General features: G+C 39.8%; 1 protein-coding gene across 4 annotated transcripts in view; it reads right to left on the bottom strand.

Moving 5' to 3' along the window:
* Window positions 1–460: 460 nt before the first annotated feature.
* LOC133488347 (metabotropic glutamate receptor 4-like) overlaps window positions 461–12,626 on the bottom strand; it is a 217,301-nt gene continuing 205,135 nt past the window's right edge. For all 4 annotated transcript variants that reach the window (XM_061796089.1, XM_061796099.1, XM_061796106.1 and 1 more), the window contains 3 exons: window positions 10,600–11,535; window positions 5,781–6,027; window positions 461–2,102 (listed from right to left, as the gene is read on the bottom strand). In XM_061796089.1, the coding sequence (XP_061652073.1) occupies window positions 2,053–2,102; window positions 5,781–6,027; window positions 10,600–11,535 (1,233 nt within the window). In that variant the 3' untranslated portion in view covers window positions 461–2,052. The remainder of the gene's footprint in view (window positions 2,103–5,780; window positions 6,028–10,599; window positions 11,536–12,626) is intronic.

The raw sequence follows: 12,626 nt of genomic DNA, 5'->3' as shown, positions 1-12,626 counted from the left end.
TGTCAGGAGGAAAGGTAATCTGACGTCAAATGGAACAGATGCATTTAAGGTTTAGAACTCCCTGGGGAAATGTAGCTTCTATGGACACTAGCATTGTGTTCACCAAAGTAGCTTCATGAATGAAAAGCTATTTGATGTTGAAGACAGCGTCGCTGCTGCCCAACACTGCCAACTAGCTTTTGTGCTCAACTCTAAACCAGTGGAGGAGGTGGTCAGCGTGGGGATTTTTATTTTTATTTTTTTTCTTAGGGGCACTTGAGGTCAGCCCGCCTAAAATAGGCCACTGGTCCCAGCTATCAGTTTCCCTATTTTTAGCCAGAACTCCATTTACACTACCAGTGATGCAACACAGTTTGGTAATCTAGTCAATATCCTAATTACAAAAATCAGCAATACTCTAAAATTGTTTATAACGTGAAGAGGAAGCAAACAACACTTAATTTGAAAAAGTGTTTTTTATTAGAAACCTCTCGTATAAAAATTAACATGCTCTACACATCTTCTTTTCTATAGATAATTCATAAATATCCAGGCACTGTATTTATTTTTCTTTTTTTTTAATAATTCCGTACATAAAGCAAACATGATCAAACCATTTGGAAACGTACATTTACTTGCCACTTGACCAGTTTCACTCAGTACTTAACATATTCTATTTTGTAACACAGTGTTTTAGAAAAATAAAAACGATACTGTGACAAAAAAGCAGTTAATTGTATTCATATACACAAACACATTTCCCACAAACAATACTTTATCCAAATGATTAAAAAAAAAGCATTTGCAGCAATATCTTAGAACCTTTGTTCAAGCTGAAAGCTGCAAGAATCTTCGATTAAACCAAATCTATTGGTGATTTATAATTATTTGTTTTCCTCCTGGACATCAGACCTGAATATCAAATTGTTCACGATTTACATTTTTTGACATGCAACATACATATTCTGCATCGCTGAGGATAAGATTTATTGTGACAAATTCCAGAGTTGCTCTTTTTACGAGGAATACTGAGGGAGCGACTGAAGACTGAAATGGAGTTCACACATTTAGATTTTGTACACTGAGCTCTTCCTAGTGTTTGAACAGAATGCACTCAGACATTAAGTAACGCGTACAACACCGTAAATGGTCCATGGAAGATAAATGGTCAAGAGCATAAAATGACAGTGGCTGTTACTTCTCAAACTGCACAATGGCAACCTGTAAATGTATGTTTTCATCCAAAGGCTACTAAAGTACATGAATAGCCGAAATATCACTTAGATATCAGTAACAGTTTATAACATCCTGTTTGGGATACCAAATATATAGGCTACTATTAAAAAAACAAACAAACATACTAGCAATTTGTGTTTTGTTGGGCTCCTTGTTCAGTTTATATGCCAGAGGGTGGCTAATGGTCTCCACTGTTAATGACACTCATGACACGTTGCATTCCATTGACAACACAGCACAGTACATGTGATGCACCCACAAGCATGCTTTGGGACTGTACACTAAGTTTGCCAAAAATGGTGGCGATGTTGAGATAATATGAAACACGAATAGAAAATAAAAATGAATCAGAATGACTTAGTGCTTTTTTGTTTGTTGCCAGATATGGTTAGTTCATGTTGCAATACTCGATGAACTCTTATAAGGCATGTACAGTTTGATGAGTAGCAACTCCAGAACCATTTACCACCAGTTCACCTGCACAAACAGACAAACTCCGATCTCCCACCACCTAGCTTTCTTTCTTGGAATGAGTCTAATGACTCAGCCCAGGAGATGCCTGAAATGTGTGCTATCGACTTCTGAAGGAAAACTGACTGTTTGTTTCAGGTGGTTCATTCATCCTGCGCCTGGAAACATCACAACCTAACATTATGTGACTCAGGGAAGGGGAAAATGAATGGTCCAATCTTTTCATCGTCTATTGCTTGCATTTGACTCATTTCTGATAATAGTGGCATTTATCTAAAACATTTTGAGACCCTTTATATCCCATCTATCCTCTCTGCCGCAGAAGCTCTTCCAGCATCTTTCCAAAGGCCCACACACGGCTCCTTCTTAGATGGCATGGTTACTGTAGCTTATGTACGTCTGCTTGGAGGCCAGCGCTGCAGGGGTGAGAGTGACAACAACAAGAACATGGTTAAAAATGCTCACTAGTTGAGATGTTACCGTAATTTCTTGTGTATAATGCACATTTTTTATCCCCAAAAAATGTCCAAAGTCAATAGTGCGCATTATACATTATACATGTAGGAGAAAATGAAAAAGACTTTCACATTTTATAAATGTATGCCGCCATCTAGAGGTTATGAAATGCTGTACACTTTCATTCCACTATTCCACCGCCCCCTAGAGGTGATGAAAAAGGTGTAGACTACACTTTTCATTCCAATATGACAGGGGTATGTATGACTGCATATATGTACAATTGTGCAATTATGCAGAATTTGTGAAATATTGTTATTTTTTTTTAATATGACTGATGACTGAACAACAACCATCTTTTATTTATTTATGGTTATGTTTTGTTTAATGCTTTTCTGAAATGGTTGACAGTTTAATTTGAATCCCATTAAAATAAAATTAAATGTGTTTCGTCTGGTCCTTCATGTTTTCTTAAAATAATTGTACACGTCTTAAAAATTCTGCCTGGGTAATCAGACATGAGTACATCTGTTTTCTCATGTACTAAATAAAAGTAGAGCTGTGAATTTCAAAGTAAGAGCAAGTAAATAAAAAGAAAGTATGTGTTCAAATAAAGTGCTTAACTTCAGAATAATTATTTGAAAAAACCTAACAAAATACAGATAATACTTCATCTTTTGATCATATGGGTAGAAGCAAAATCATGGATTGTAAAAATGCATTATACATAGGTTGAAGGGTTTTCCAGAATTTTGAGGTCAACTTTGGGGGTGCGTATTATACATAGGTGCGCATTATACACGAGAAATTACGGTAACTGGTATTAAACGGAAACCTTTGAGTTCACATGTTGATGTCCTAATTGATGAGTTCTATTTATGGATGACTTTATCAAATGAGTCCAGGTGCAACCAATCGAGGCACAGGAAAGTAAAAGTTCCACTTTCTCCACCATCCTATAGGATTTTACAGCCAAGACTATGAGTGATAAGAAGGATTTCAAAAGTGGTTGCCTCAAACAAATTATCCTATTATCATCTCAGTGTTGTATTGTGGATTAGCGTTTGTAGCATAAAATGTGCTTTACAATTACTGAGATCTCACAAACTTTCAAAATACTTGCAGTTGCTTTAACTGATTGATTAATCAGTAAATGTTGACGATTTTAATGAAGGTTACTGAGTGATGAGGAGCATAAAATTTCATACATTGAAATCAGTTAACCGGGTTTCAATCCCCAGCCCCCGCCTATGTTCTCCCTGTGCCTGCGTGGGTTTTCTCCGGGCACTCCGGTTTCCGCCCACATCCCAAAAACATGCATGATTTGGAGACTCTAAATTGCCCGTAGGTGTGAATGTGAGTGCGAATGGTTGTTTGTTTGTATGTGTCCTGCGATTGGCTGGCAACCAGTTCAGGGTTGATGATAGCTGGGATAGGCTGCAGCACGCCCGCGACCCTAGTGAGGAGAAGCGGCTCAGAAAATGGATGGATGGATGGATGGATGAAATCAGTTATGCAGATGCAGTCAGACATTAGCATTGATTATATAAATACGTATGGGCAAATTAATTATGTTGACCTCACTGCAAAGTTGTACATAAATACAATTTGCAAAATATGCATGAAAATGGAGTGCATTAGCTTTTGATAAGAGTGCATTTGATCCCTCTTTGATCCCTCCTCTTTTAAGTGTTCTCATTAATGTTTGATAGCAGAATCTCTCTTTGACATGCTGTTCCCGTTTCACGCAATCACATGTGACCTGTGAGTAAAACTCAAAAAAAAAAAAAAAAAAAGACTGAAAATAAGTTCCATGGGTCAAAATCAAACTGTCCCGAGTGAGCATGCTCGGTGATGGTCATCACTGTATGCGGCTTGAATACGTAAAATGGGATGAATCCAGTCAGAAAATAGCTGAGCACCAGTGTCAGGCCAGCGGGGCAACAGGCAAGGCGATGTAATGCTTCCAGTGTCAGCGGCGGGCCGAATAGAGATGGAATTCATCCAGAGCATTTCCTCCAAGGAGAGGATTGAAAAATGAATCTTATTTTAATATTTATGGGCTGTGAGGCCAAGATTAAGAATAGATGCTCCAGAAAGAAATGGAGCAATCTGTCTTTTTACAGTCTGCCCTTATTTTTGTTGTTGCCCCGATAAGGCAAATCCTTCCTTTTGTCAACCGGGAAACGCATTGCAAAAGACAGACTAATGTCATGTTCACACATCAGCTGTACAGTACTAGTTGCCAGTTTGGAAGCACCACACCACAATTTTGTCATGCATGTTGGTGTGTGCGTATCAAGGATGAGGTCACGATAATTGTGTCTTGTGCTATGTTTTGGTTTGTGTGCACAAAGTGGTAGTGAATATAAGCATAAATGGAAAGATCAAAAAGTGGTCACAAGTACGAGAACCCAGTGGATTACCTGAGAGTCTAAAGTCCACTCCCTCAACACAGTCTGACACAGACATAAAGAGCAGTTGTTATCTTATCCCGTTCAAGGCAGAGTGTGAGAATCAGCATGTACTGTACACATAGATTTGCTATAGCTGGAACAACTGAATTCTGAGGTTGCAAAAATGTCGAGGTGTATGTGTGGGCGTATGCGTTTTAGTCGCAGTACATAATATTTCATACAGTTCAGTTTGTCAGTGAATAAAATCAGGACTTGAAGTAATCATGTATGGCTCCTTAATTTCATCCTTCCCCCACACAGAGCCTGCCTATTTATACACTTTATCTTGGTGAGTGAAACAAAAAAATCGTTTTGCAACACTACTTGTCTCTTTCATCCCTTTCAAAATTCGAGTGTGGGCTCCCTGTCACTCCCCCTGATTGGCAAATGCAGTATTACTGGAGTTCTTAAGAGTGGGACCCTTTTGTATACCCTAAGTGAAGGATTTAAAATTAAACTGGTGAAACAGACAAGTTACCTCTTGCTTTTCTTGTTATGTTTTCATATTAATTTGCTGGTTTGTTAGCAGGATTACACAAAAACAGCTTTAAAGAGCTTAGTTCCATGAAGCTTTGTGGAGGGGAGGGACACGGATGTGGGAGAGCCCGTTTCATTTTGGTGTAGGTCCAACAATTCAGTTTTAATCTTGTTAACATTGCAACAATGTATTACATTTCTGTAATTTTGTAGGATATGAATCATGAATCTTTATGGAAAGAAATTTTTGAAACACCTTCTCACTACATTTCATATCCTGAGAAAGTGTGTCCAAACTTTTGTACTGTATGAAAGAGGTGGGTATCTACTGTTGATCCAGTCAGGATTTTTCATTTGACTTGGAAGAGGTCTGTGCCCCCCCCCCCCCCCTCACTCTAATCCATTTTTAAGACCTTAAAAACCATAAAAAATGCGAAGAGATGAAGAAAATATCATCAGGTTTACATTATCTTAATCTATTCCATACCAGATGGAAGATTTAAATATAATATAGTGTGCAGTTGTCTTAATTAAACAACACTACTATAATGCTTACTATTTATTTCCCAAACTGCAGAAGTACAAGAAAACATCCATTAATTATTTGTACCTTACAAGACTTCAACATTTGTATTATACAATAACATCATCGGACATTCAAAGCTGCCACAACTGATTTACTACATCTGGGTGAACAAGACCAACCTTGTGTTTCCAGACTTTCACAGAGTTCTGACTTGGCCTCCCCGTTTGGCCTCAGACCACCTTTTGTGTTGAACTTGTTCGACATGGTGGCTGCAGTGACCACAGCCTTCAGGCTGCGCTTGCGCTTTGGAACGTTCTGCTCTGGATGAACGAGAACCACGTAGACCTTGGGCATGTAGAGCATTCCCAGAGAGACGGATGCACTGAGGCTGACAGAGATGGTCAAGGTTGTGGTCTGGATGTACATCTGCGTTACAGAAGGGACAGAACATACCAAAGTATTATTTGTTGAGGCTTGATGTCACATGTTAAGAAAGGGTCCCGTCAGCGTCTCATCGCGTTACAGCATACAGGGTGTGTCAGAACGGTTCCAAGACTGGTGTTACAAAAGTAAAATTTCCAATCCAAACTACAAGTTTTCCCCTTCAAAGTAATACGCCTGGAGTCTAACACACTTTCCCAGCCTTCTCTGCCACACCTTTATATGCACCTGTAAGGATTCTTCCGGGATCCTCCAAAGCTCAGAAGTCATAGCCATCTTGATGTCATCCACGTCTTAAAAACAAGTCCCCTCGATGACCTCTTTGACCTTCGGGAAAAAGGAAAAAAAAAATCCCACATAGCGAGGTCGAACAGGAACTTCCAGATCCTCAGAGCATTGCGAACAGGTGTGTTGTCATCGTAAAGCAAGCACAAGTTGTCCTGCTGGAACTCTCGCTTCTTCGCGCACACTGAATGAATCAAATGCTGCATGTCTTTGTAGACATGGTGATTGATCGTTTGGCCCACATTGAAGAGGAAAACTGCTGGTTTGGATTTGAAATATGTCTTTTATGACACCAGTTATGGATTTTTCTTACACTCTTCATATTATACACTTAGTTCCTGTTTATTTAGGTGCTCTGTCATTCCGTTCAGCAATCAACAATCCTCTTTTTTTTTTGAACATACATTGTACAACGAATAGAAGCACGCCTTGATAAGTGTCTATGCAAACTGTTTATGTCTTTGCCTTGAGGGTTTAGACCACAGCATGAGGACATTTTTCTCGCTAAGGCCAGTGACAGCTGCAGCTTACAGCTGGGAGTCATACATAGCTACAGGCTACAAAAATGGAGCAGAGAAAAACATATTCCGATTGTCCAAACCAAGTGGTTTTTTTGTGTTGTTGTTGTTTTTTTGTTTTTTTTTAGTTCTAATTATCTCAGTCCACCTCTAATTTGCATGGGAAAGTTTGCAGAGGGTTTTTTAAAAAATGCAGGTATGTAGCTTGATACGCCAAGTCAATCATGTCAATCCAAAGGAATGCTTATGAAATACAGTACTAAATCATACTGAAGTAAGCATTACTTTTCATAGTGTGCAATTTATGATAATTTACTTATGAGAATGAGCCAAATGTGCCATCATGGTAGATATCCTCCAGAGACTCTCCTGAAGTTTTCAGGTGGCAGTAATTTTATTCGTTGTTTGGCATGGGATTAGTTTACAGCTGTGTGTTATTAGCAGCTATGAACCGTATAGTACAACACAGGGTTTTGACATGATGCCTGTATGTAAGCTTGTGAAATATTTATTATCCTCATATGATGCTAGCAAACAATTTTTTACAGCATTGTCAGAGCTGAAAGGACAATGATTTTGCATTGATGTGTCATCACACAAATGTCAAAAAGGTAGGCCAGTATTTTTTCTTGTCATAGCATGACAATAATGTACAATCACCAACCACAACATACAATAGGTACAATTGCACAATCTAATGACATTTATAAAATATTCTGCCTCTGCAAAGATGATGGATGTTATTTATTGATTCTGTTGGAGAGGTATTCATTTAACAATCCAATATTGTGCATGTGGCGGCACGGTGGCCGACTGGTTAGAGCGTCAGCCTCACAGTTCTGAGGACCCGGGTTCAATCCCCGGCCCCGCCTGTGTGGAGTTTGGATGTTCTCCCCGTGCCTGCGTGGGTTTTCTCCGGGCACTCCGGTTTCCTCCCACATCCCAAAAACATGCATTAATTGGAGACTCTAAATTGCCCGTAGGCATGACTGTGAGTGTGAATGGTTGTTTGTTTCGATGTGCCCTGCGATTGGCTGGCAACCAGTTCAGGGTGTACCCCGCCTCCTGCCCGATGACAGCTGGGATAGGCTCCAGCACGCCCGCGACCCTAGTGAGGAGAAGCGGCTCAGAAAATGGATGGATGGATATTGTGTATGCATTTTGCAGTGATATACAGTAACTGCACTGCAGCTGTGGCTACACAATTACCTTACCACCACTAGCGTGTGACTGTAGAGTGAATGAATAATGTGTGGAATTGTAAAGCGTCTTTGAGTGCCCTGAAAAGCGATATCTAAGTTGTATCCATTATTCTTATTATTATTGTCATAATGCAGACATGCAAACACCAATGACATGAAAAAGGTGACCAAAAAAAATTTATTTTAAGGGGGGCCTTCATCTCCTTCGAAAACCCTAACTGTGACAGAATGTCCGCTCCAGAGGTGGGTACAGTAGCCAAATATTGTATTCAAGTAAGAGTACTGTTACTTGACAATAATGTGACAAGTAAATAATAGTCCTCCCAAAAATTACTGAAGAGTAAAATGTAAGCAGTGAAATTATTGCTCAAGTACTGAGTAAATAGTGAGTAACTTAAAATTTTTCCACCACAGCATGATTAATAAAAAAAAAAAAAAAAAAAAAATACAAACTACCAAATAAAGTGTGAATGTACAAATTCTAATGTTGCTGTGTGTGTATGCACAGTCAAAACTTCTACAATTTACTGCACGGTGTTTTCTCAAGTTATAAGTGAGCTGAAATTTCCACATTTGGGCAGACAGTGCCAGACAAATACTACATGAAAGCTGTTGTTTTTGTTCATCTAAATGTAAACAAGAGTAGCGCGCCGTTGCCTCCATGGTAACGACGACCTTCCCAACATGGCCTCCACGTACGCACGACGGTCACCGGGGCAGGATTATCTAGTGTGAATACTTGACTTGTGCGGTTATGTGACTTTCGTGTCGTTTGATTGGTGAACTAGACTTAAACGTCACTAGCGCTTAAATTGGATGACGCAAACAGCGCCCAATCCAGAAGTCGAAGTCGTACTCTCGCGCACGAAATAGTTGATAAACAAGCAATAATTGATCAATAAAAGTAGCGAGCGACATTTAGATCATGGTAACGGAGTAAAAGTACCGTGACTTATTAACAGCAGAAGCGGCGGAAGTTTATTTCTGGTCTCGTCAATAATAATAATAATATTCACAATTACATATGTGTGTGGATGGTGGATGTATGGAATGGGTCTATCTCCCAGTGTTCAAGGAGTACGAAACAGCCTATGACGGCGAACCCCACCCCGGAAAAGCACATCGGAGTTATACGTAAATGGCTTATTTTGAGTTAAAAACGGCGAATTTCGCCGAAAGGCATGTTTTGATTTGATTTGCATGTATGACAATGGGAGCTGTTAGTAATATTTGTTTAGCACAGAGCGGCTTTAATAGAAGTGTAGATAATGTTGTAGCTGGTAAGTGAATGCTGATACACAAAATGTAGAGCGGGCCAATAGATCTCTGCCAGGTAAGATATCAATACAAACTGGAAGTGATGGGTCATCTTTTCCCATCAACATTCCTCCATTGTGGAATGGCAGTGCTGTAATCTCCTGAGAAGATTACAACAGTCACAACAGAGTACAGACCAGAGTCACTATGAGGGGAGTTGAGACCCTTGTCCATTTCCTGCAGCCATCCAACATCAATTTTCCATGCCATGTCGATATGACTGTTTATCTGCTTCATGCACATGGAGATGGGACAATTCACAGACGAAAACTGAGCAATTTTGGACTTTGTTCAAGACAGAATTGCTTTCTTTTGTCATAAGGCATCCACAAAACATGTTTCTGTACTATGGGCTCAGGTTGCACATTATTTCAGGGTATGTTTGAAACATACACTCAATTATAAACGTAACATTCATTATTATTTCCACTTGAATGCATTGCAATACAGCAGCTCCTTTTTTGTGGGACTATGTTACTATCTGTATCCTGGCTCTACATTTTTGCTCACAAGCTGTGTGAATGTGCAATGCCACTCTACAGAGAACTCTCCTGCACTGGAAATTAAACCACTTTTGAATTTAACAGCCGCCAAGGACATTAAGTCAAGTGAGCAGATGATTAGGGAGCTATAGTTTTGTTTTGAAAGATATAGGAGAGAATAAAATGTTATTCTCATGTTACATACCTCAAAACAAGCACTCAATACTGTTTTCTGTTGTAAACCAAATGTTGCTGTCGGCTAAATGTTATCCTAAAATAACCTGTAGAGCTATTCATGATGGAATAATGGCTTTTCCAGCCCGTACTTTGATTTACACAAGTTGAGAAACCGCATATAAGATACATGTAATTCAGGTATAAAGTAGTTCACAAAGGTTTAAGGCAGACTTCCCACTTGAAGTTGAATCAAACACACAAACACAGAGGACAGATTCCATGAACTATCCTCACAAGAGCCTTGTAATCCTTGCAGCAAAGATCTGGCCCCATCAACTCATCAACATGACGTGTAATAGCACAACACAAGTCTGACATATATGACAAACGATCAAGTGGACATTTTCTTCACAAGGAGACACACAGGAAATAGAATAATTCAAGTGGTACACTGACTTCCAACATGTGCAAGTCAAATTAACTGCCTTGCTGTGCAGTTTCTACAGCCCTATTGGGAATGAAAATAGATTTTGGTTAGTCTTGTGGGGATTGGGTTCTTTCAAATTCCATATTTACCTTTTCTGCTGATTGTGAAGTCCCAAAGAAGATGGGGATGAAGGCAAGCCATACGATGCAAGTGGTGTACATGGTAAAGCCAATAGGTTTGGCCTCATTAAACGTCTCCGGTACCCCTCTCGTCTTGATGGCGTAAACTGTGCAGGTGACCATCAGGAGCATGCTGTATCCCAACAGGCAGATGAGGGAAAGATCCGATATGTCGCACTTCAAAACTCCGCGGGCCATATCAGGATTAGCTGTACGCTGGTCTTCGTAGTCGATGATGGCTTGTGACGGGTCAACACCAAACCAGATACACACCCCGAGGAGTTGCACTGAAATCAGGCTGAATGTGATGACTAACTGTGAGGCCGGGGAGATGAAGCGAGGGGCACTGACTGACATCTTGCCTTGCTCAAAAATCCTATATATACGATTAGTCTTAGTGAGCAGGGCTGCATAGCTGATACTCATACCCAGGCCAAGGAAGATCCTGCGCAGTGAACATATAAAAACATCAGGGGAGGAGATCATGAGGAATGTTGTGGCATAACACAAGAAGATACCAGTCAGCAGCACATAGCTCAGTTCTCGACCTAAGGCCTTAACAATGGGTGTGTCATTGTAGCGCACAAAAGTGACGACCACAAACATGGTCGCCACGATGCCCAGGACTGCGATGAGGACGGGGATGACAGCCCATGGGGAGCTCCACTCCAGTTTGACAATGGGAATGGGAATGCAACCGGTGTGGTTGTCATTGGGCCGCAAGTCGAAGCGACACATCTTGCAAGTGTAAGTGTCTGCCTGATACTGGTAGCCATCACAATTCTCGCAGTGCCAACAACAGGGAATTCCTTTCACTGTCTTCTTACGCTGGCCAGCTCGGCAGGGTTGGCTGCAAATGGAGGAGGGCACTTCTTGTGTTTCACCTGGCCACTGCATCTCATCTGTCTGTCGGGGGATGGATGGAATATGAAACAGTTAACAGAAATGATCACTTTATGCGACAATCTCTACTCTTCTAGGTCCACTTCTGATACTAAATGCTAAAAATGTTTTGGGCATGTGATACTGCTAACAAGAGCCAGGCACTTGCAGTTTACAATAAAAGTGTTCAAAGAGGCAGGCACAAACCTTCTGCATGGGGTTTCATTAATGATTTTCGTGAAAACATCCCAACAACTTATGAATGCATTTGTGAAACATTATACCTTAAAATATAGTATAGTATTACAGGAAAAAAATAATGAAATGTCAAAAAAAATGGCAGATACACAGTCAAATGTGCTGGCTCTTGAGTGTCCATAAGAAAACATATTAGTACTGTAAAAAACACATTCTTAGAGTGTGAAGTAGGACTTAATGAATGTGGGTGTAAGAACATTTGTTGAATTACAGACCAAATATAGTTTGTCCGGTGTGCTCGAACGTAGATTACAGTATGTGAAAGCCAAATGGTTTCTGTTGGTCCATGCTCTCCAAATACTTTCAGATTTTCATAAGTCAAAATTGTTGTTAAAATTCCTGCACTCAACCTATGTTCATGACAACATTACCTCTTTGCACAGGGTGAACGTGAACAATGAATGAACCGCCGTACATGGAAAAATTGCCATTACTTGAGCAAAATAGAAGTAAATAGCCATGTCGTGTTACATCCTCCTGATGAGTAATGTAGCAGTATCAAATTTCATTGTTGCAGTCATTGACTAGTCTATCCTTTCTGTAAAAGGTTGCTGCTGCCTATAATTGACTTGATAACCAGGGAGGACCAATCTTCAGTTTTCTCAAGTAAACTTACTTTTACATCATTCATTTTCCAAAGAAATTGTTTTTTAGTGTGGATACAGAATAAAAAATAAAATAAAATACAGAGTAAACGGTATCATATAGTTTAGAGTTACTGCTTTTATATTTTCATACGGCATTGATATTTTTTTATGAGAGATTTCTGCCAGGCAGTGCTGGGTAAGTCAATCGGTGCCCAAAAGAAACACAAAACCTTGATGTCTGCAATAATTCAGTACAATACCTGTGCGATG

This window comes from Phyllopteryx taeniolatus, chromosome 1, assembly GCF_024500385.1.
Source record: "Phyllopteryx taeniolatus isolate TA_2022b chromosome 1, UOR_Ptae_1.2, whole genome shotgun sequence".
In the NCBI taxonomy this organism is placed as follows: Eukaryota; Metazoa; Chordata; class Actinopteri; order Syngnathiformes; family Syngnathidae; genus Phyllopteryx; species Phyllopteryx taeniolatus.
Note: the sequence above shows the minus strand (reverse complement) of the source record. Positions and strands in the feature narration are given on the sequence as shown.